At 59.1% G+C, this 23,888-nt stretch overlaps 1 protein-coding gene across 3 annotated transcripts in view; it reads right to left on the bottom strand.

Annotated features, from left to right (window-relative positions):
- The window catches only part of MGAT5B (alpha-1,6-mannosylglycoprotein 6-beta-N-acetylglucosaminyltransferase B), a 55,966-nt gene that overhangs the window by 12,378 nt on the left and 19,700 nt on the right, over window positions 1–23,888 (bottom strand). For all 3 annotated transcript variants that reach the window (XM_053912027.1, XM_024553942.4, XM_045190323.2), the window contains 8 exons: window positions 21,590–21,705; window positions 20,976–21,049; window positions 19,735–19,905; window positions 18,913–19,077; window positions 18,062–18,231; window positions 9,636–9,767; window positions 8,206–8,339; window positions 3,795–3,925 (listed from right to left, as the gene is read on the bottom strand). In XM_053912027.1, coding sequence (XP_053768002.1) covers window positions 3,795–3,925; window positions 8,206–8,339; window positions 9,636–9,767; window positions 18,062–18,231; window positions 18,913–19,077; window positions 19,735–19,905; window positions 20,976–21,049; window positions 21,590–21,705 — 1,093 coding nt within the window. The remainder of the gene's footprint in view (window positions 1–3,794; window positions 3,926–8,205; window positions 8,340–9,635; window positions 9,768–18,061; window positions 18,232–18,912; window positions 19,078–19,734; window positions 19,906–20,975; window positions 21,050–21,589; window positions 21,706–23,888) is intronic.

The raw sequence follows: 23,888 nt of genomic DNA, 5'->3' as shown, positions 1-23,888 counted from the left end.
GTCACAGTGACACCGTGGGAAACCAACAAGAGGTGGCACGAGGCAGAGAAGAGACCAATCCCCTCAGAGGAGTCCCAGTACGATGCACGCCGACTCCTCAGGAGAAACGATGGAAGCAGCCGGAAGACAACGGATTATGTTCGTGATGCTGAAAGGAACCTCCACGCTGGGATTCTGCACACGGCAAACACGCCCTCCAAGAACAGAGGTGAAATATGGGCATCTTTGGAAAAACTTTAGAAACTCAAAATACAACAAAAGCACACGCACTAGAGCAGCGGTTTTCAACACTTTTCTGGTCTCACGGCACACACCAACTAATTACTAAAATTCTGCGGCACGCCAAAAAGAATGTTTTGCCAATAGGACGAAAACATAGGTATCATTTTGATTCATTCACACCGACGGCTGTTGTTGTGTTGCTGTTGCCGTTTTTGCATTTGACAGTCTATGGGAAACGAGGTCAGCGCCCCTGACTAATGAGTCAGGTATTGCATATTTTAAACATTCTTGTGGCTCACCAGTTGAAAAATCACTGAGCTAGAGGGATACCATTAAAGTACTCTAAGGTTCTTTTCATTACTTCAAAAAGGGTGAAAGTGTTGATTTAGATTAGACTTTGATACATCAAGGAAGCAGGTTATAATGGTTAGGGCCGCCACTGAGAGTAGGAGAGAGCGATCAGTCAGCTAATGGGCACTGATGGTAAAAACATACGTCAGTGTAAAAGAAGATGAGAAACAAGAGCTAAAAGGATAGAACAGGCCAGAAAAAGACATGGAAACCAGCTTGCAGGAGGGTCAGTTCTATGCCAGATACATCAGTAATCACGCTCAAAATAAAGGGATTATTTATTCTAAAACTGAATTACTCTCGTAGAAAAAAAATCAACAGCCACAACAACAAAGTAAGAGGAAAAGGTCCCTGAACGCTCGGAGTCAGCTTCCTGATCCCATCACCAGAGGCAGCCGTCATTAACAGTTTCTCCAGCGCCTTCCGCAGACCTTTTACATGTCGTTAGCAGCGCACATCCTCTTTCAACCGTACACGCGTGCAGAGGGGCTCGTGTTGCGCATACCGTTCAGCAACTTTAACCACCTAATCGCACACACGTAAAGGTTCACGAGATCGTACTTACTCTCAATACATAAAAGGTCCTCTAATATTCTTTAATTCCATTATTTCTATGTTATTTGATTTCGTTTAAAAGGCTAGCTGAGACTCGAGAGGAGAAGACAAATACTATAACATCTGGCTTATACGTGGAATTAAAAAGTTGAACTCAGAGAAACAGAGGGGCGCAGGAGACAGGAGGCGCCGGTGGGAGGGCGCACACCCGCGGTCGTGAGATGATCACGTCCGGGATCAGCGCGCTGGCTGCAGTTAATCACACAGTACCGCGCGCTCGGAATTTGCTGGGAGGAAATCTGGAGTGGCCTCCCCACACCCAAACACAAGGTAATTATGGGAGCTGGTGGGCGCACCAGCAGCTTGATTGCATACTCATTCTGCAACGCGTGTGCCTATCAAGCCCTCACGCTGTGCGCCGGGAGTGCACACGATTTTCCTCTGTCAATCACTCCTCAGTAAAGCTGAGCAGCAGAAGCCCAGAGCTCTAGGAGGATGTCATGGCCTATGCGTGGGCAGTGACCTGCAGCTTGGAAACCGTCCTGGCTCGGGCAGTTCTCTGAGGCCTGGACGTTTTCTCCAGCAGAGAGCAGGGCCTGCCCTGCATCGACCAGCGGCCTCCGTCCCGTCCCTCACACTCCAATAAAACAGCAGCACCCAAGCCTGAGTCCCCAGCCAGCGCTGCTTCCCAGGGGTGCAGGATCGGACAGGCTTCCTCGCACAGCAGCCACCAAAACCCTGGCTCACTCTGACCCTCAGGCCGCTCCCATGGGATGCAATCAACTCACAGCTCCTCCCTCCGCCCCCTCCACTGTTTGGCCGAGGCCTGGTCCCTGAACCCTGGAAGGCACGGGTCCTGGAGGCTGCTTTTGTTCTCCGACCCGGCCGCCTCTGACTTGCTTGGGTCACGGAGGCCAGAGCCAAGTGCGGACCAGCTCCTCCAAGCCCTCCTGCTGTCCAGCGTTCTCCTGGCTATCAGAGAGTCTCCGAGATGCAGAGAAAACCTTTCTCTTCCCCGACTGCAGGGCTTCTCCTCTGGGGGAGATTTCTAACAGCGCTTTCTGGTAAAAGCAGACGGTCTGAGCCCTCCCCTTCCCCAGTGCCCCGGGCTTCCGTGGCAGCCAGCTCATCAGCCACCCTAGAGGAGGACCTCCGGTCCCGCTCCCCACTGCAGCCCAGGTCTGGGCCCTTTCGTCCTGCCTCTGGAGCTTCGCTCCACCATTACCCAAGGCTTCACGACTGGCATGGGGCGGGGCTGTGTGGAGTCCGGGTTAAGCGTCCAGGCTCTGGAGTTAGATGAGGGTTCAAACCCCAGCCCCACCTGTTACTAGCTTGTCCCTCTAACTTCCCATGCCTGATTGCCTCATTTGTAAGTGGGCGTCAGAACATGTGCGGCAGATGAGCGAGCACCCAGTGAGTTCTGGGTGGACGAGCATTAGCTACCACTGTTCCCGTAAGGTTGTGGCGGCACCGACCTTGAGGTGTCCCCGAAATCTCTCCTCTCTCCTCCTTCCTCAGTCACACAAAACCAGAGCTGAGCTCCAGCGTCACCCGAAACGGGGCGGGGCCACAGGGCTGGATCCAGCCGGGGGCGGCGCTGGGGAAAAGATGCACGGGACATCCTGAACGTGGCCCTTCTCCGCCCTCCTCCCCCTCGATGGCTGGGGGTGCGTGGAGTGACTGACATGTTTGTGGCCATCCTGAGCCACGAGGCAAGACTGGGGGGTGTAAACTAAACAGGGTGGGTCAGCGAGGGGAGAAGAGCCGCGGAGGTCCTCACCAACCCGGCCCGACCCCTCCAGAGTTTGTGAACGAGGAGGAAACCGGACGTCCATCTTGCCCGAGTCACTGTTTGCTGAACCTAACCCCAACCAGTGCACGCGAGGGCCGTTAAGTAAGCAGAGCACGGGGCGGGCAGGCCTGGCAGAGGGTGCAGGTGCTGCTCATCCACGCTTCCCGTGGTCCGCATCGGCACCACTGACCTTCGCCTCACGTGCGGCCCAAGGTCAATCACCTGCCCAGGAGCTGCCCTGCACCATGCCAAGCTGACCCCGTCACCTCTCCCCCCCACCTCGGTCCGTCCACAGGAACCTCGAGCCCCAGCAAGCCCCCTCGGGAGCACCCCGGGGGAGGCGGTAGGAGTGGGGGGGAGGCAGAAAGAGGAGGAACACGCAGCAAACAGTCACCATACCTGCAGCTGCCTCGTTGCCAGGGGCGCAGAAAAAAAAGGAGAGAGAACAGGTCAATGAGCAGGCAACCTCCCCGATGGGCAGTGCTTCTCCGGGACCCCGTCCTGAAAATGGGGTCCAGGCCCTGCTCCTCCCCTGCCTTCTCCACGGCGGCCCCCATCCCACAGCATCCCCAAGCCTGGCCTAAACCCCCTTCGCCGGGCTGACAGTGTTTGCTGATCCGTCCTAGGGAGGTGGAGGGTTAAGTCACAGTTCGATAGAGGACATTTGTGTTTGTGGCAGAGTAGGGGCAGGGAGGGGGACAGATTACCAGCCCCCAGGCCGGTGTTTCCTATGGCAGTTGGGGACCTCTTTTCTGACCCATTACTGGGGGGTGTTTTCCACCATGCAGTGTGGGGGTGGTAGGTGGGAGTGGAATCCTGGAGGGGGCAGGTGCTAGGGGCCAGGCAGGGCGGCCGGTGTGTGGGGTCTGCTCACCTTCCAGATACTGGTCTCCTTGCCGTACACCACGGCCATGTTGTTGGCCTTGCCGCCTTTGATGAGCTGCTTCTCCGTCTCGCTGAGCTCCTCGGACACGAAGCCCATGAAGGAGTTGTCCGGGGTGTGAGCTGCAGCCAGACCACAGGTCAGAAGGGGTCACCAGTCACCAGGGGTCACAGGCCAGGTCTCCCAGGACCAGCCCCATGGGAGGGTCCCTGCTGGCAGGGATGGGAAGGGGGCTGGGGGGTGAAGGATGTCCTGGGGAGAGGGGTAGATTATCCCAGCGTGCTCTGGCCCTGGGCGTCTCCCTCTCCCAGAGATGGTCACAAAGCCTCGGGGCAGAAGGGAACCTGAGCCCCCTTGCTTATTTTCAGACGAGGAAACTGAGGCACAGCCAAGGGCCAGCACAACCCAGCCGGGACCCTGCACTCAGCAGCGTCCGTCTTCCCTAGTTTGCTTCAGCAGGAAGCTTAGGCTCCCCATTTTCTCTCGCTCCGCCCACCCACCAGGCACCTCCCTCATGCCACCCTGGCGGGCCACTGTGGCCACTGCCCCCCATTTCTGGGGTTCTCTTGGCGTCATTTCTCTCCAGAGTGCGCCTTTCACGTTGAGATGCCATCAGGTCGGTCCTCCGCACAAAGCCCTACAGCAGCCCGCCCTGTAAGCCGGAGTCCCCACAGCCACCCGTAGCATCTGCCCCCGCCCCCTCAACAGCATCCCACCCACCCCTACCCCGACCCCCACCCCGCCTCCCGCTCCCTCTCACCCAGGTCTCTGCTCACAGGCCCTGCTGAGGGGTCTCTGGCCCCCTCACTCTGCCCCCTGACCCTTCTTTCCTGCCACGGTGCTCGCTGCCCTGACGTCGCATTATACGCTGACTTGCTCACTGTTACTGTTAGACTCTGAGCCCCAGAGCTCAGGAACTCTGTCTTGTTCGCATCTGTGTTCCAGGCACCGGGGAGAACCGAGCCCGCTGGTCCCTGACTGCCACGCATCTTCCCTTTCACACCTGCCGTCACCTGCCCCTGCTGTCCCTCTGCCCGGGGTGCCCTCCTCCCCCTTCTGGGGGAGACCACCCTACTCGGCCTTCAGGGCCCCACTCACATGCCAGGCCCTCCCTCCGCGCCGGCCCGTGCCCTGTGGTCAGGTCTCTGTTAGAGCGCAGGGCGAGCTCCGACTTCCTGGTGCCGGAACCCTGCGCGCTGGGCTCCCCGAGTCTGCGCTCCCATTCCAGCTGGCCGCGCTGGAGTGCCGTCACTGACCAGCGTGCGCCCCACGTGGGCAGCGTGGCCACATGGGACAAGTGCCGTCATTTGCCAGGCACAAGGTCCCTCCCTCCATGCAGAGGACTGTGAACAGAATATTTATTGGAGCCCAGTAAGTCCCTTCTCCCTTCCAAGTGGGAGAGGCGGCAGCAAGGAGGTTGGCAGCAGCCACACCGCCTTCCCAGAAGGGCCCTGATTCCAAACACCCAATTTCTTCACTTCAGATGCAATTTTTGCACCTCCGGCATTTCTGAAACTGGGATGTATACTTTAATCAAATGTGTCGACTTAACGTAGCATTTCTAACCCCACCCCGACACCCACAAAAAGCCATACCCACTATGCAGCCCACCTGAGAAGAGGTGACAGTTTCCCGTCAAAGTGCCCAGAAAGCCCCTGGGTTCTTGGGACTAAAACCCGACCACTGAGTGATGGGGTGTTTGCCGGTTGCAGGACAGCAGATCTGTTCTCCAGGGCCTCGGAGGCATATGCAGGGGCCCAGGAGGCCGGGAGCTATTTCTGCGATGGTCGGGGCACCAGCAGCTCCCCCATCTCAGGAGGCTCTGCCCAGGTGGGGAAAGGCCCCAAGAAGTGGGCCAGACCCTCCCTGACACCAGGCGCCTGCCCCGCCCCCATCCTCTCTCCCTCCCCTCTGGCTCCCATGGGGGCTGCCACCCCGACCTCTCTCCCCAGTGGCCATATCCCGCCTACTCTCAGAGCTGAAGAACCCCCCTTCCACCAGCTCCACCAGAAGAGGCAGGTGTAGGGCACAATTAGCTACGTAACTGGTTGGCGTGGCCCGGGAAGTACTGCAAACAACTAAAAGTCGCAGGGACCTGTGTTAGGCACAGAGCCCCCGAGGCCAGGGCAAGGGTAAGGCTGGGAGAGGCAGCCAGCACCGCCCCCCACCCCCCACCGGCTCTCCCTGGGGAGACTCTCGGGCTAGACGGGGAAGGACAGCTGCTTGGGAATGTCTTCCTGCACTGGGTCTGTCATTAGAACCGGCAGGCCTCTCTGGTTTTGGGGTTTTCTTTCTTTAATTTATTCAACCAATTAACATTTTCTGAGGACCTTGATAGGCTCTAGGGAAATAAAGATAAATCAGCCAGTGGCTCCTTTTTCAGTGATTCACAGTCTATCAGCGGAAATAAATGTACTAGCAAACAGCTCTCGTACAACTCAATACACGCTTTCACAGAATCAGCTGTACTTAAGAGTTATAAAGACATTCTGCTGGATAGGAGATGAGGGGGTCAGTGAGAGTGATGGCACGGAGGGGACATCAGACTTGGGGTTTTGGAGGATGAGTAGGAGTTTGCCAGGCGTGGGCCCCCACATCCAGAGGGCTCCCCTGCCAGGACAAGCCCTCAAGTGCTCAGTGTAGGTTATGACAGAAGCCTCTTAACCCATCTCCGGCTTGCCTTTCTCCACCACCACCCCCTTGGCCATCGGCAGTCGGCCAGAACACTGTGCCTCAAAAAAATCTCCTAGCTCAGGAACCTACAGTGAACCTTGAACTACAGTGAACCTTGAACTACAGCATCCAATGTGCACTCAGGCACCTTTGCTAACAGAACCCCCACCCCCATTCCCTGGGGCCTCCAAGTCCCTCTTATCAGCCTCCTAGCTCACTGCTTCCCTTCCGAGGGAGGCGGCGACCCAAGGCTCTCGCCTCAGCAGTTCCTCTCTGCTATCACCAACACGGTTTCCGCCTCTGGAGCATCACCTCCCCCACCTTCCTTTCCCTCCAGGGACAGTCCCTGCGCCAGTCACTCTCCTGGGAGCACAGTGTCACCAGATGACCTGTTAGGATGATAGCTCTTCTCTTAGAGCAGCTTTGTGCAGCCTTGCAATGGCCCCTGGGGAAGGAGTCTGATCCCCACAGAGCTGTGTGACCTCTGCTGGGACACTCTGCCTCTCTGGGCCTCAGCTTCCTCATCTGGGCTCCAAGGAACGTTCCTGCCTTCCCAATTGTCTGGGATCCAGTCAAGCCATTACTTATCTCCCCAGAAACCGCCTCTGCCTCTAACAGCCTACAGCTGGAGAGCAGGTCAAACCAAGACCTGCACCCAAGAGAGATGCGTTCATTGGACAGGCCAAATAACGATCAGCTACTTTTTCCGTGGCTCAGTGGATTGAGCACCAGTCTGCAAACCAAAGGGTCACTGGTTCGATTCCAGGTCCGGGCACAAGCCTGGGCTGCGGGCCAGGTCCCCAGCTGGGGGCGTGCGAGAGGCAAACGGTCGATGTATGTCCCTCACATCTGTGTTTCTCTCCCTCTCTCTCTCCCGCCCTTCCCCTCTCTCTAAAAATAAATGAATAAATATAATCTTTAAAAAATCAGCTACTTTTCTTAGAGCAGATTCCTGAGGACCCCACTCAGAACCAGGTCTGCTCTTTACACGGATCCAGTCCTGGTGGGGCGTTTATCCAGCTCTCTGACCCGGAGCCTTCAAAGAGCTGCAAATTAGATGCGAGAGATGCTGCCGGAGGCAGACACGCTGACGACAATGAAAAGTGACAGCCCCACCTCCCAACAAGGAGGAGAAAGCACGGCTTCAAACAATGACAGGAGAAGGGACCACTTAGCCAGGGGACCTAGCTCCCACACCTCGGCTGTCCCCAGAGGACAGACCCCTGCACCAGGGAGACAGAGAGTTGACCTTGGGTTATCAGGAAAAGGTTAAATTATTTTCAGCGTGCCGCACTTAAGAGGCTAAGTCGGTGTGTGTATATATTTTAGACTCTCATTAAAAAGAGCTAAACTCAGCTCCAATTGCATTGGGTGCCTGAGCCCGGCATCTGACGGTTTCCGCACAGAGGGGCCCGGCTTCTCCTGTCCCGTCATCCCCAATGCTGGAGCACTTGCACTTCCAGAACCTTCCACTGCTTTCTACACCTATCCCACTACACCTGTTCCCTCCACTTAGGAAAGCCTGCTGGCCCTGCCCCTCCACCACCCAGTCCACTTGTGGCCTCTCCTTCTGGAAGGCCACAGAACCCTTCAGTCCTGGAGGGCCAAGGCCAGGTCCTGCTGGTGCTGGACGGGTCCCGGCAGGAGCCTTTTCTGCAGGCCAGCCCGGAAGCCCCACCCTGCTCCCTCCCTGCCCCGCCCCCCCCCACCCTGCAGGAAGGACACTCACGGAACATGGTCATGAACTGCTTGGGGTTGAGGTTCCAGTAGCCCCAGTTGGTCCGGTAGCCGTGCAGCGTGGCGTACTCCTCGTGGTTATACGCAGGTTCTGTCCCGAAGGTGTCGATGACCCGGATTCGGCACCTGCCCCAGGGGACCGGGAACCAGAGTCAGCAACCTCCAGTGTCTCCCTGGGCTGGGGTCACCCCCGCGTGGGTGCTGTAACCGGCCAGGGGCTGGTCAGAGTAGCACACGGTGAGGTTCAGGCATGGCCTGGCTGTGTGGCCGCAGGCAGGCACTGTAACCTCTCCGGGTCAGCTTCCCCCTGGTCCACAGCGGGGATAACGGCAGCCGACTACCTCGGGGCTGCATGGAGACACCTGGGCCATGAACCCCTAACTCATGAGCCTCAGAGGGAGGCACTGCCCGGAGTGGGGTCCCTCCACTGCCCCAGGGGTCACCTGTACGATTTGCACTGGTCTTGGGAGCAGCCAGTCCGTGGCCCCCCTGCCCAGGAGCCTGCCACCCCCATGACAGGCCTGGCCAATGATCCCAGCTGAGATGCAGCAGAGCAGGACCCTGGGGGGGGGGGCAGTGGCAGCAGCTGTCACCAGCACACCTCTGGGCAAGCAGCACCTCCAAGTCCCCTCTGCGAGTCTGGCCACTTCAGGTGGACCTTCCAGCAGGGCAGAGGCTCCGTCCCAATGGCCGTGGCCCCTCCACTCGTCCCACCCCCAGGAGTGGGCACCTGACACTCAGATGCCCCCACAAGGGGCTCCCTCACCCCACCTCCTTCCTGGGGACCCAGAACTGTCCACAGACTGCTGAGGTCAGCACTATGCCCCGAGAGAAGGGGCGGGGGGAGGGAGCGGGGGAGGCGCCGTGCATGGAGAACACGCATTAATAATAAAGGCAATAACACCGCCTGTCACTTTTTTCCCCTAATAAAATCATGTGGGAGAGCCAGTGAGGCGGGAGCAAATGTAATGAATAGCAGGGCTCTCGGTGCTGCATTAAATCTGCGTCCTACTGGCTAAGGAGACCAGAGCGATGGCATTGGCCTTGCTCTGGGGTGGGGGAGGCTGGCCCCCACACAGCAGAGGTCACAGCCGCCGTCCACGGTCCCCTTCCCCTTTACCCCTCCTTGCAGTTCCTCTCTGACCCCTGCCCCTCAGCCCGCCACACAGCCCTGGGGCCACTCCCTGTGACTCGCTGTCAGAGTGGGCCAGGAGGCAGAGCTCCTTGGAGAAGGGACATGGCAGGGTGGGGGGAGCCAGGGTGGGGGTACAGAAGACAGGGAGGCTTTCCCTCCACACAGAACCTGGGTCGGGGCAATTCTCCCACCCTGGACCAGCTGGCAGCCAGACTCGGGGGCAGGGGGTGGGGGTGGGGGCGGGGCTGCGGTGAGTGCCACCACCCCCCCGTGGCCCTCGCTCTCACCTGTACTTCTTGAAGGACAGCCCCATGTGCTGCTTCATCTGCTGCAGGCCGTGGTAGTCGGTGTAGATGAGGTCGAAGGGCAGGGGCACGGTGAGCGGGCAGTTCCCCCGGCCTGGCGGCACCCCTAAGTTACTGAGAGAAGAGCCCCTCAGAGTCTGAGCCCCCAGGGGACCCACAGTCCACAGGAGCCCACCTTTCCAACCGGCCTGTGTCTGGAGGACCTGGTACCCACCCCCGACCCTGGTCCCTACAGCCCAGGAGGATCATGGGGGCCTGTAGGAGACGAGGCTGGCACCCAACAGGGGCCGACTCCTGGGAAGGGAGTGAGCAGGGCAGCTGTGTACAGTGTGTGGGTTCCTCACTGCATGAGAGGCTCCAACGAGGGGCAGGTGGGCCGAGGTCCTGCGAGGGCTCACCTGCCACGTGGAGCCCCTGGCCCGGGCCACCGGCTGGGGAAAGTGGCGCCTTTTGCTAATTCCAACAAATGCACTCCCTGCAGGGCTGTGTCTGCCTGGAGGGGCAGCTCTAACGTTCCCACGGAGCCACGAAGCCCACTGGGGTCTCAGTGTAAGTGGCCATGTTTGCAGCTGAGGTGGCCCAAACCCTAACTGCCTTAGATGTGTCCTTCTGTGCTGCTGACCTGCTAGCAGGTGGCTGAGATGCCTGGCCCCACCCCCACGACAGCCCCCGGCCACCAAATCATTCAGAGGAGCATTTCACCTGCGGCAGAGCTGCCTTGGAGGCCACAGCCATTGGGCATCTCACTGGAGCCTGAAGGATGTGGCCACAGCTGCCGGTACACCCCCTTGCCCAGGACCCCCACACACCCTGCAGGGCTCCCCCACCCCCACCGCCGTAGCCTGCCAATACCCCCACCCCCTGCAGGGGACGATCAGGCGTTTAGATCACTCTCTTGGAAAGTCTGTACTGAGCCCCTGAGCGGGGCAGGGAGTGGTGTGGGCCCCTCTGGGAGCCTCCCTTTCTCTGGGAGTCCCACAGCAGTCGCCCACCTCCCCCAGTCCCATCTTCCTGGGTATCATGGTCCTGATGCCCACTGGAAGACATCTGAGACACCCGCCCCCCACAGAGAGGCCCTCCAGGGACCCACGCTGCGAGCAGACTCGGGCGGGAGGGGAGTCGGGGCACAAGGAAGGCATTCCTGGTGTGGGCTCCGCTGTGGACGGGCTGGTGGCTTTGCACAAGACACCGAATCGCCCTGTGTTGCCTCCACTTCCACCTGCGATGCTTGGGCAGGTCTCCACGGTTCCTTCTAGGCTACAAATCCTCTGGTTTTATCTCTCCCTGTGCCTTTGGTCTGGAGCTGGAAATAACCTCTCCAGGTAGCACTCACATTCTAGCACAAACGGTTCCCTCCCCCTCTCCCTTCCCTGCGTGGGAAGGGCCTAATTAAAAAGAATTCCTACGAAGGCCTCCAAGATTGCTGGCTGTAGATGCTGCTGTGCACCCAGGGGGCCTCGGCCTCCCCGGACCTGTCTCATTACAGGAGCTGCTGTCCCTGCGACCCCGCCTGTGCCCGTCCCCTGAGACAATGGCACTGCCCGTCTCTGTCCCCACGGCCCATTACGAGAGCAGCCACTGCGTCTTCCCAATAGCACGAGGGGACGTAAAGGCAGTTGGGGACTTCAGTGGACAGCTAATGAGCCGCTTTAGGAATGGGGTAATGGGCCCGGGAATGTTGCAGTTTCTGCAGGTTTGGCTCTCAGGCCATTTTTCCTATCACTTGGCAATTTCACTGACACTTGAGCGCAGTTGCCATCGGCTGCGGAGGTGCCCTCTCCATTCTGAGCCCCGGGCCCCTCGCCCGGCTGCCTCCATATGGGTACCTCTACTTCAATATGTCTGAACCCTAATTCAAGGTCTTCCCCGAAGCCCCCCAAACCCAATGCTTTTCTCTTCTTCCTTCCTCAGAGAACGGCCGCACCACCCACCCAGTGGCTGCTTGGAGCTCGCCTCTTTGGCCTGGTTCGGGCCTGTATCACACACAGCCCCATCCCGGTGGGTGCAAACCCGGCAGCTGGCATGGGCTGGCTCCGCGGAGGGTTTAGCCGGCTGCAGCTTGGCCACGCTGGGCTGAGCAGCCGGTGGTCCCTGCCTGCACCCTTCTCGGGGGACCCTCGCCGGTGTGTCCCTTGAGCAAACACCGAACAAACAAAAAGGCCAGGACACTGATTCTCACAGGGGCTGCATGGTTGACGGCCAAGAGTTCCCGCTCCTTGTCCCCCTTCCTTAAATGCTCTCCTCTCCAGCTTCCATCATTTGCCAGTTAAGTCAACTAATTTTCCACTAAACCCAATTTCACTCATGGATGGAGGAAGAGCTCGGTAATTTTTCCTCATGCCATGTACTATTAATGATGCTTGAAATTATGCAAATAAAATTGATGGGCACAGCTAATTCTGAGCAGGCGGGAAAGGAGGGGTGCTCAACTTTAAAATGCCCGCTATGGATAGGGGCGCTCACAAGGACAACTCGGGGTGCGGTCGACGTGGGCTCTGGCCTCGTCCCTCCTCACCACGGTCAGCAGGTGGTCACAGGCCGGGGACTGTCCGATATCCCCTCTCTGACCCTGGAAACCTCATGCAGCAGCAAAGCCAGCTGCAGGCTCTGCACATCGCCCCAACACCCCTCCAGCGAGCCAGTTAATTAAAACACCGAAACGCAAGGAGAAGAGCAAAGCGGCTCTCCGTCCAGCTCCGCCGCTTCGTCAGCGGCCAAGACATCTGCTGCGAACATCTGTGAATAAACCGCGACAAATGTACAGGCAGCGTCTTTGTCCTGCGGCCTTCCCCACACGGGTCATTTCGCCAGCCCGGGGAGACGTTTCTGTTGCAGAAGCCAAGCTGCGACTCTCGGAATTCAGATTACCTTCACATCCCGTTGACCTATTTTCAAATTAACCTGGTGCCGCTCGCCCGGAACGGCTCCCCGAGGCTGGGAGGCAAGGCTGCGGGGACTCTGCCTCCTCCTGCAGAACCACGGTGGCAAACGCACGTGTCCCGTGGTCCCTCTGCCCACAAGCCCTTTCCAGCTCAAACGCTCACCATCGCACTACGGGTTGTATTGCATCCCCTGCCCCAAATTCATATGTCGGAACCCTGACCTCCAGGACCCCAGAATGTGGCATATTTGGAGAGGGGTCTTTATAGAGGCCATCAAATAGACATGAAGTCTCTAGGGTGGGCCCTAAGCCAATGGACAGGTGTCCTTAAGAAGAGAAATTGGGCCCTGGGGGGTGCGGCTCAGTGGACTGAGCGCTGGCCTGTGAACCAAAGGGTCACTGGTTTGATTCCCAGTTGGGGCAGGTGCCTGGGTTGTGGGCCAGGCCCCCAGTAGGGGGCGCATCAGAGGCAATCACACACTGATGTTTCTCTCCCTCTCTTTCTCCTTCCCTTCCCCTCCTCTAAAAATAAATGTATAAAATCTTTTTTAAAAAAGATTAAGAAAATAAGAGAAACCTGGACACAGATGGGCACACAGAGCGGAGGCCGTGTAAGGTGAAGGCAGAGACCGGGCTGCTGCATCTACAAGCCAGTGAACGCCAAAGATCACCGACAAACCGCCTGCTGCGGGGGAGCCCCGCCCCCCACAGCCGCGGAAGGAGCCAACCCGCCGGCCCCGGGGTCTCAGACTTCAGCTCCGCACAGACAGAGTACGTTTCTGTTGCCTAAGCCCCCCGGCTGGGGTGCGCTGCTGTAGCGACTCCCGAAACTAGGTAGGTCAGTACTGGAATCTCCGCTGGAAGGAAAGGGTTGCATGTAAGCGTCGTGACAGTGTCCCGGCAAACTAGGAGCTGGAGGGGCTCAGAGCCCGGACGACACCTGTCACCAGGGAAGAGGACAAAGGGCGTGGCACAGAGTACGTGCCAGGTCGGCAGGATCCCACCTGCTGCCCTGGGAGAAGCCTGATAGACCCCAGTGTCTGGGACACCTCCAAGGCTGCTGCCCCCTTGGCCCGCCCCCTCCGCTTGGCCCCACCCCCGCAGCCCCGAGTACCCTGAATGCTTTCAGGTGTGCAAATTGCACACTCTTTCCACAAATCATCTGGGGCCCTGAACCCCTGCTCCAGGCCCCCGTCCTGTCCCTCAGGACCTGCACGGGGGACACACAGGACACTCTTTTGAATAAGCCATGCAGGCCGGTTCACATGTTCTGCAATGTCCCAACACCAGAGCTAGCTCCCCACTGGACCTCGCATGTGGGCTCCAGGCGGGAGGGGCTTAGAGAGGCCACCGCCCCCACTCTTCCTGCCTCAACCCTCCCTGCTCCTGGGCAGCCTCGGGAGCTTTGACAGCTTGATGCTCCCCGGTGTCCTCTGGGTAAGGTGGTTTTCTCTTTTTCTTCTTACTATTGTAGTTGTCTTAAAATTATATCAGATAACAGATTCCAAAAGCACTTTCCGGAGGCTGTTTCCAGAGGGAGCTGGGGTATTAACACAGTTCTGCCCTGTCTGGGCAAGAGCACCCTCCTGTGCCCACCCTCCCCCACAGGGGGCTGAGGGCAGAGCCGCCTGGGCATACCCTGGGCCTGGCCACTTAACACGCTGTACACAGGACACGGGATGACCTCTCCCTAGGGCCCCTGTTTCTGGGCGTGTCCGACGCACACAAGGCTGGCCGGAAGTGATGTGTTGGTGGGAAGATACACATTCTCTGTGGGGTGTGCTTGGGTGCCTGTGTGCACACACGTGTGGTGTGGTGCATGTCATGCAGAGGATGTGCGTTTGTGTGTGTAGGGAGGTGTGTAGAGGTGTGCAAGGCATGTGTGTCAAACGGGTGTGCACAGCGCATATACACACATACATGTGTGAACACACAAGCATGGGTGTGCACATGTGGTTCTGCAGTGGTGTGCATGCATGTTCGTGTGTGTGTGTGTGTGTGTGTGTGTGTGTGTGTGTGCTGAAAGAAGCAGCAGCAGCGGGTATTTGGCTCCTGGCACTTTTGCCAGGGCCTTGCTTTCAGGGCTCCCAAGTGCTGCAACCCCCCCTTCCCTGCTCTGGCCCTGTGAGCAGCAATGACATCATCGCTGACCACAGCTCCACACCGGACCCTGGGGTGGCCCGCCGGGCAGGGAGCACTCTGGGCAGGCAGGGTGAGAGAGGAGACATCCCAGTGTGGGCTGGGAAGTGGAACAACTGAGTTAAATTCCTGCGTCTTAGGGAGACTGCTCAACTTTCCCTGCTCTCAGGGAAAGTGACTCTAACCGCAGTGTTGAACAGTCACAAGCCTGGGACAAGCCTTCCTGTTCCCTGAGGGGGCAGGAAAGGACCGAAGCTCTCACCTCTCTGTCCCTGGAAGACACATGGCCAGAAGGGAGGGACCAAGCTGGATGCTGCTTGGTAAATGTGAGCTCACCTAACTTTGACGCAGAGCAAGGTGTCAGTGATGCGGACCAAAGGACGCTCCACACCTGCCTGGGGACTCTGTGCATGGCAGGGCCTGGGATGACGGCTCTGGACTACCCCACCCCAGGGCTCTTCCCACTGCATCTTGGGGTCTCTGGTGACCTAGGGGACAGGGGCCCCTGGACCCTTGCTTGCTGTTATGCCCGAGGCAGGTCTGGCCCATGGCTACCCACAGCCTCTGGCTGTGCCATCCACAAGTTGTCCAAGACTCCTCCTCTGGCTTCTCACACACCGGGTCCCTGTTCTCCTCCCTCCTCCTTGTGCTCACCCCATCTCACTTCCCTGTGGGGGGCTTCGAGGCCACAGAGACAGGCAGCCGTTCGCTGGCCCTGCAGCGCTCTGCTCCACAGGCAGCAGCTGATGCTCTGTTCAGAGGGAGGTGGGGGCGGGCACCGCCGCGGAGCAGCACGGTGCACTGGCAGGCGGTGCGTGGGCACGCGGCCCTGAAGTGGCCCACACGACGTGAACAGCTTGGTCCGACAACCAAATGCCAGCAGGGTGAGAGGCAGCGTGCGGGTTTCCTCTCCCAGCCCTGGGCAGCTGGTCTGAAGGTTCAGCACCAGCACTGAGGGACAGCTCCCCGCCTGGCTCCTTCCAGCTCAGGTGACATTCAGCCAGATGGGGAGCTGCGGGCGTCATTTCGAGGTGGCACTGCATCCCCCACAACCTGGGACTGTGCTTCCCAAGGCTGCCACAACCGTGCAGTCCCTCATCAGTCCCTGTCCCCAACCTCACACACATGGGCCTAAAAAGATGACTCCAACAGCGTGCATTCAAGCCACAGGCATGAAAACCTTCAAACCACCAGGTCATTCTGTGGTCTCCCGGCACAGCCCAGCCTCGGCCTCCAGCCCCCGCTCGACAGGGCTAGTCCCGGTGCCTCCCCTGGGACTCATGAGGTCACGAGCAGGTCTACCCGAGGGACTGGCAGACTCCTGACCCAAGACTGTTGATGGCTCTGTCCCCAGCAGCAGCCTCCTCTCCCCAACACGACTGTGCTTCTGAGCAGCGGCTTTGCCGCCAGGAAGAAATGCCAACCTGAGAGACACCAAGAACCAACAGACCACCAAGATGGGGGCAGGCTCTGCAAAGGAATTGCACTCTCACCTGAAAACCACCCACAAGGAACTGCGTGGCCTGATGAAAAGTCAGTCCCCAGGCCAACAACGCCCGGCATGCTTAGGTGTGCCCTGGGGCAAGGGTGGACCGCTCCCCACCAAGTGCCCATAAAAGGGGAAAAGAAATCCACCAAGCACAAATTCCTCAACCATAAAGGAGAAGATGGACAATTCTGATTATGTTAAAATGAAGTCCTTGCCCTGGCTGGTGTGGCTGAGTCAGTGGGAGCATCATCTTATAAACCAAAGGGTCGCTGGTTCAATTCCCAGTCAGGGCACATATCTGGGTTTCAGGTCCAGTCCCCAGTCGGGGTGTGTACGAGAGGCAACCAATCGATGTTTCTCTCTCTCTCTCTCTCTCTCTCTCTCCCTCCCTCCTTTCCCTTCTCCCTAAAATCAACGAGCATGTCCTTGGATAAGGATAAAAAAATAAAATAAAGAAATCACCAAGACAATCCACAAATTAGAAGAGCTTTAAACACACATCACTCACGCAGGGTTTATCCCCAGCATGTATCAAGAACCCCTACAACTCCACAAGGAAACAACAACCCAGCAGGGAAGTGGGTGGGTGACACCCGCGGGCATCTCTTCGAGAGGAAGGGAGGACGGACAAACATACAGCAGATGCCTGTCCTCCTTTGTCACCAGGACCCTCCGTCAGGGAGCCTCATGACACTGAGGGTGGGCAAGAGGCGGCCCACTGGGAGCCACTCGAGTGGGACTGAATTAGCGCAATCGCCTGGAGAAGAGTTGAGTTTTCACACACCCTACGTCTCGAAAACATTCACCGAAGTTCACATCCAAGAGCAATACCGACTCTGGTGCACCAGGCAATGTGTACCAGAGTGTCCCCCGCAGCACCGGCCAGAATGACTTCTGAAACCGGGGCAAACCCTCTGCAGCCAGGCAGGACTGGTCTCTTCGTAGCAGTGACACAAACGCCCGGAGCTCCTTGTGACAACGTGGATGAACCACGGGATGGAGCACTGGGCAAGGAAGGCAAGTCTCGGAGATGACCCACAGTGGCCGCCATCTTTACAAAGCTCCAGACCAAACCAGAACACAACCAAACCATACATTATTTATGGATACATGAGTGTGTTAAAATAACCAACTTTTTTCTTAAAAGCAAAGGAGTGACAAACACAAAATCCAAGTTGCAGGTCCCCTCCAGGGTGGCAGAGGGACAGGCGAGAGCAGATGACCTGGGCCACCCGGACCCTGGTAACACTCTTCCGCATGGCGGGTGGCGAGGCCACAGAATGCCCCTCTATCCTTGTGCTTCATATGTCACAGGTATTTTCGGAGGTACCAAATAATAGACAGTGGTAAACAAAAGAAGAAAAATCGTGCGTATTTCTACATCTCGCAGATCTAGAAGGTAGAAATAAACCTAATCACAGTAATGCGCATACACGCAGCCCCACCCCTCCAATCACCGGTCGGTCTCCCGCCTCCAGCGGCCTCAGAGGGACCCTGGAGAGGCGAGCACAGGCATCGCCGGCCCACCCACCACCCTCCTGGGCTTACGGGCCTCCAGCTCCCGGATAGGCCCAGGGAGGAGGAGCCCAGCTCCAGAAGAGAACCTTCAGGCTGCTCCAAGAATACCAGGATGGCAGGCCGAGGGGACCCCACCCCCACGACAAGGCTCAGTTCCAGAAGCCAATGCCCATCAGCCCCCGAGCACAAACTCCAGGGCACCTGGCAGCCCAGAGAGGGAGAATTCGACAGCATGGACAGCTCAGTGAAAATACGCCCCCTCGGTGCATCTCAACTGTGACCAGGAGTCCCCACAGGGGTGTGGGGTAGGGGGGTGGGAGTCAGACTGAGCACGTGGAGCTGGGGCTCCTGGGACAGGGGCTCCCCGTCCCCAGCACTCACCTCTGCAGCTCCTTCAGGGACACTGTGATCCGCAGGCCGTGGCCCAGGACGTACAGAGCAGCCAGGATGTCCGCCCACTGCACCATCTCCCCCAGGGGCCCGCCCTTCAGCACCCGCGGGCTGAACACGTCCCCAGACTCCTCCGTCAGGAAGCCGATGTGGACGAGGATCTGCGGGGGCACAGGCGGTCAGCACAGAGGAGCGGCAGCACTCGGCCCTGCCACCCTGGGGAGACCTGGCCAGCAGCAGACACTGTCCCCGAGCTGGGCCTGGGCGGGCGCTTCCTGGCACAGCAGGGGGACCAAGAGGCAGAGTGACCGCACCGGCACCGGGCACCGGCGAACACAGCAGTCACGTCCTGCTCTCGTGGTGCTTACGTTCCGGATGGAAGAGGAGACAACAGTGAACACAGACAAGAGAGAATTTCATGAAATGAGAGGGGCTCTGAAAGAAACAGACAGGGCGATGTGAGAGTCAGGTAAGTACTTATTGGATGGGTGGATGGACGGACGGACGGACCAATGAGCCCTCCCAAAACAGGCCCCATCGTCCCCAACATCCCAGACAAATGCCATGACATTTCCACCCAATGAGAACTAGTCGTCTGCAGGAGGCAGGATCTTTAAGGGGCGGGGTAACTTATCTTTCTTTCCCAAATCTGAAAGGGCCCAGGGCCACCACCTGCCTCTAGCCTGTCTTTGCCTCCCCTCCCCCTTCTGGCCCAAATTCAAATAAATTCCATAAAACTCTTTCGAGGGTAGACCAGTGGTCACTTGGGACCCTGGGGCTGTGGGCTCACCTCCTAAGCCCTCTGAGCTCAGCTCCTTGAATGCACAGAGAGGATCAAGTACCTGCTTCTGGTCCCTGTGGGTGCCCCCCAGCTTCCTCGCCAGGCGCTGGGCGGCCATTGCCCACTGGGCCGTGAGCTGCCTGGTCCGCTTCTTCATGAATATTAGAGATTCCTTCCCGCTGCCCATCAGCTCCAGGAGGTGGGACAGGTTGCTCCGGAAAACTGCCTGGAGGGAGGTCCAGTCCCAGGTTCTCGAACTCTGAGACCTGCAGCTGTGCCACTGCCAGCACCTGCCGCCCCAGGGGCAGGGGCTGCCACCCTCCGTGCGAGGCTGGGGCCTGCTGTAGCCTCCTCGCCCTTTCCAGGAGGTCCGCCGGCACCCACAGTGGGGATCCCTGCAGCCAAGCCGGCCTGTGCCGAGCCCTCGAGGAGGTGCGCGGCAGTGACAGTGCCCAGGGATCCCAGGTGCTCCCAGGAGGCAGGGAGGCTAGTGGTCAGGGCAGCAGCTTGAAAGCCAGGGAGGCCAGGCCGCCTTCCGGTGGAGCCGGAGCAACTACGCCTTGAACCAGCTCAGTGCTCTCGTGAGGACAGAGGGGAGGCTCAGGGACAGACAAAGTGTCAGGCACAAGGAGTCTTTGAGAAGTGCCAGCTATCACTGCTGCTGTTCTAGTCTGTTAAGGGGGCACCTCCAGGATCTCTGCCATCCCTCAAGCAGGCCCGGCTCTGCAGCATCCCCAGGAGGGAGACGGGCACTCTGCAGGGTGGGTCAGGACCAGCCTACCCACCAGGCAGAGCTGGCCAGCCTCACTGTACCAGGGGCAAGGGGATGTCCACCTGGAGCAGTCCACCAACCCCTCACTGGCCCCCCACCTCCCAGGCCTACCTGGACTTTGGGGAGGGCTCTGGGGGCCATCTGGGTGGCCGTCTGGTTCCTCCAGGGCAGCGGGGGGCAGAACCACTCGACCTCACTGAGGTAGATGAGGAAGGAGCACTCGGTGCCGTCCACCCCGAAGAAGGCATAGCAGGGGTCCGAGGTCCAGCGTGCACGCATCCACTGTGAAGACACCAGCCTGGGCCAGGGAGCCCGTGCAGCCCGCCCACCCCCTCAGCGTTTCCCCTGCCTGCATGACCCTAGGGCTCCTGCCGTCCCCCAGGATGGGGCCTCTGGGGCCTACCAGCCCCTGTTCTGGCCACCAAGAACCTCAGGGCAGGCCAGCTGGACCACCATCCTCCGGGCCCAGAAAGAGGAGGCCCTGGGGAAACAAGGCCAGGGCAGGACCCTGTGGGAGGTGCAGCAGCTCGGCGTCTGGCTGGATTCGCCTGCAGCAAGGTCAGGAGCAGCCTCCGAGGAGGCAAGGGCTGGGGCTAGGGCAGGACCCACCCACAGCGACACTTTGTGGTCCCCAAGGAAGGGTCTGCAGTGCCGCCGCCCCACCCTTTTTGGGATTAAAGAACCAGTGAGGAGCTGGCTTTCACAGCCGCATGCTGGCCCGCAACAACCAGGCTTCGAGCAGCCGAAGGTCCCAGGAGGTGGGGCCTGAGGGGCTCTCGGTCCAGCTGGTAGACCACGAGGGACGAGGAGAGAGACTAAGTCCATCCCGTGTCCAAGTTTGTTGGGAATCAGGCTGCTGGAGGCAGCACGTGTAAATTTAATAAAGTATAAAGTTCGTTTGCTATAAAAAAGTACTGAAAATGAGCCCTGGCTCGTCTGGTTCAGTGGATTGAGCGTGGGCCTGCAAACCAAAGGGTTGCCAGTTCGATTCCCAGTCAGGGTACATCCCTGGGTTGCAGGCCAGGTCCCCGGTTAGGGACACGTGAGGGGCAACTACACCTTGATGTTTCTCCTTTCCTTCTCCTCTCTCTAAATAACTAAAAAAATAAGATGTTAAAAAAAAAAGTACTGAACACCATTGGTGGGCCAGGCAGAGAAGCAGTTTCCCTGAGGCTGGCCTCCACCAGCTGGTGCCGGGGTTAGGGGGTCAGGGTCAGGGTCAGGGGCCTGGCAGAGACTTCCTAGAGGGCTGCGACCAGCAGTGGCACTCCTGAGCTCGTCTGGGGTACGGCCCCCATGGAGGATCCCCCTTTCTGGTCACCACTGGTCCCATCCACAGCCCCAGGCCTCACCTCCACCTTCCCTGAGCAGTCAGGGAACTTGGGGTCACTGGGTGCCTCACACTGGTCCCGCCGGCCTTCGGACACTAGGGAGAGAAGGTCACCTTGCTGAGGACCTGGGTCTGGGACAGGGACAGAGCCCGAAGACAGAGGAGTGGCTGGTAGGGGTGGGAGGGGACAGGTGAGAGCTAGCACAGCCTGCAGCCCGAGTTTTCTCACCTGAAAGGCCACCTGAAAGGCCACCTGCCAGGCCTGGGCTGTCCCCCTGCCACCTCCCCACTCTCCTTAGGGGTTGCAGACCCAGTGAGCTGTCTTGAATGACTATGGACTAGCTGCCTGGATGGGCAGACCTCACGCCCCCACCCAAATGTACCCCCACCTTTTCAGGGGGCCGAGGTTGGGCTGCAGCCCAGACTGCCGCTCCCACATCAAGGGGAGTGGAGGGGCCGCCTGAGTCTCCAGGGGCCTCCGCTGTCCTCAGCACCTCATGCCAAGCTGGGGTGTGAGAACCCAGCATTGCCCTGCTGAGAGCCTGGGGAGCTACTGTGGGAGAAGCCAGGGCCCCTCCCCAGATGTCCCATCCAGTACACTGGCCCCTGGGGGTGCAGAGGTGCCCCGGCCCCCACCCTTGCTGTGCAGGAGTAGGCTGTGCCGCAGGATCTGGTCCACCTTCACGGCAATGTCCGAGACGTTCTGGGCGATGGCCTGGATCCGCTCCATGAGGCCAGCCCCAGGGGGCAACCTACTGGGAGAAACCGAGGCTGAGAGGCAGGACCTGCCCAGGGGCCTTCCCAGGAGGGTCTCTGGCCAGCGAGCAGAGCGGAGGGACTGCAGGGATCCCGCCCCCCTGCACTGAGTGGAAACGCAGCAACAGATAAAGCCTGGCAGGAAGCAGAGCCGTCTGCCGCCCCCACTGGCTGCAGGGGCTACTACCCACGGTGCACAGGCGGAGCCCGTGGGCCCCTGTGTCCCAGGGCCGGGCCGAGGCTGAGGCAGCTGGGAAACTCCATCCCAGACCTGGGAGAGGGCCAGTCCAGGAGCCTCCGGGTGGCAGAGGCCCTCATCCCAACACGGCCAGCTGCCCCGACTGTTTCTCTATTTCTTCCCAGAAGGACAATATCACGCCAACATAAATTCCACCCAAAGCAGCCTGGGGACCTGCCGGCTGCTAAACCTCTGGTAAATTATTGTTGGGTTCCGAGAATGGATTCCTCCCAGGATCTGAACTGTATTTTCTGCCACGAATGCCAAGGGGCTCCCCCTACCCCAATACTCGCGTGGCCTGTACTTGGGGAGAATTTATTTCCTTGTGCTGACTACCACTGAGCTTGGAGGTTTAGGAGACATCACACACCACATTTATCTCCTCGCAAACACTCCTAGAGAGACAGCGGGCTCTCTGCTGACCCGGGGGCTCAGCCCCGGACGACCCTGGGGCCTCTCTCTGGGAAGCTGCTTGCTGTTCTGCGCACGCTAATTCCATTTTCTTGATTCTCGCTTTGTCCTCTGGCTTCAAGGCCAGGCTTAAGCTCCGTTTATCCCTGTACAGGAACTGGGTCTTCATGGCCACACAGAACTGGAATTACGTGGAGGAGGATCTTTCCAACCCAGGCTCTTGGTGCTGGAAAACCCCCTCCCCTCCCCTTCCGGGAGGGTGACCTTGCCCACCAAGGAAGGCCAGGAGTGTGAGGTCAAGGTCAGGCAGGGCCCGTCCCTCCTGCAGGCTCCGGGGAAGGATCTGTTCTAGGCCTCGCTCCCACTCCTGGTGGGGCCACGCAGTCCTCGGAGCTCCCTGGCTGTGGCCGAATTGCTCCCCTCTGTCTCTGTGGTCACTTGGCCTCCCTGTGTGCCCACATTTCCTCTTCTCATACGGACGCCCGGGATAGGACGAGGGCCTGCCCACTCCCAGCCCAGCCTCATCATAACTGGGTCGCATCTGCAAACACCCTGTCTCCAAATAAGATCCCGCTCACAGGCACGGGGGATAGGACTTCACTATGTCTTTCTGGAAGACGACTGAACCCACAAGGGTCTCCCACGAGACTCCAGATGAGGAGTTTAAAAGACAAGTGCTTCTGCTTGGAAGGCCCCCAGGCAGGAAGGAGCGAGGGTGTTTCTTCAGATGCTGTGAGGAAGGGGCATCTTCAGTTCACAGCCACACACAAGGAGGCGAGCTGGAGGCCCGCCTCGCCTTTCATGGGCTGTGTGACCCTGGGCAAGTCGCCCGCCCTCTCTGAGCCTCAGCGTCCTCCTCGGTCAGAACAGAGCCGAGAACAGCCCCGACCCGCAGCGCCCGGTGAAGCAAGCCCTGACCGTGCGCTGAGCCCACATTGATGCTCGGGCCGTGGGCTGGTCGCAGCTGCAGCAGAAGGAATTTCAGTTGACCGGGCATTCCCAGCCTGTTTGCATTATCACCACCCTGGGGAGCCTTTTCCCCCCACTCACTCTCCCCGCCTCGGCACGTCAACCCCATGGATATTCTGCTTGTCTGTTCACATGCTGGGCCCGTGGAGGACCACAGGCCATTGTCGTAAGTATGAGAGTCCTGCCCCTTGGGAACCAACGTTCACCCGGTCGGGGCTGATCTGAACCCACTGAGAACATCTGGGTCAGCCAGCGAAGGTGCGGGCTGACCCTGACGTCCTCGGATTGCCGAAAAAAGCTCCAAGGGTGGCGGGACTGTGTCCCCACCATCACAGAGACAGGACGGACACTCCTCTGACAGGAAGGATTATTTAGGTGACTGAAGGAGGGGGCCCCAGGGCAGAGGGCCAGACAGCTGCTGGGTCAGGGTTGGGGCGAGGAAGGGCCAGGTGCCCTTCCCGACTTCCAACCAGAGCCAGGGACCACCAGCCCGAGCTTCTGCCAGGGCCTTAGAGACACTGGAAGGGGCCCACCCCACTTCCTGAAGGCGCCTTCCCCCGA

This window comes from Desmodus rotundus, chromosome 9 (genome assembly GCF_022682495.2).
Source record: "Desmodus rotundus isolate HL8 chromosome 9, HLdesRot8A.1, whole genome shotgun sequence".
Taxonomy (NCBI): domain Eukaryota; kingdom Metazoa; phylum Chordata; class Mammalia; order Chiroptera; family Phyllostomidae; genus Desmodus; species Desmodus rotundus.
The sequence above is the reverse complement of the archived record's forward strand: the minus strand, read 5'-3'. Positions and strand labels throughout refer to the sequence as shown.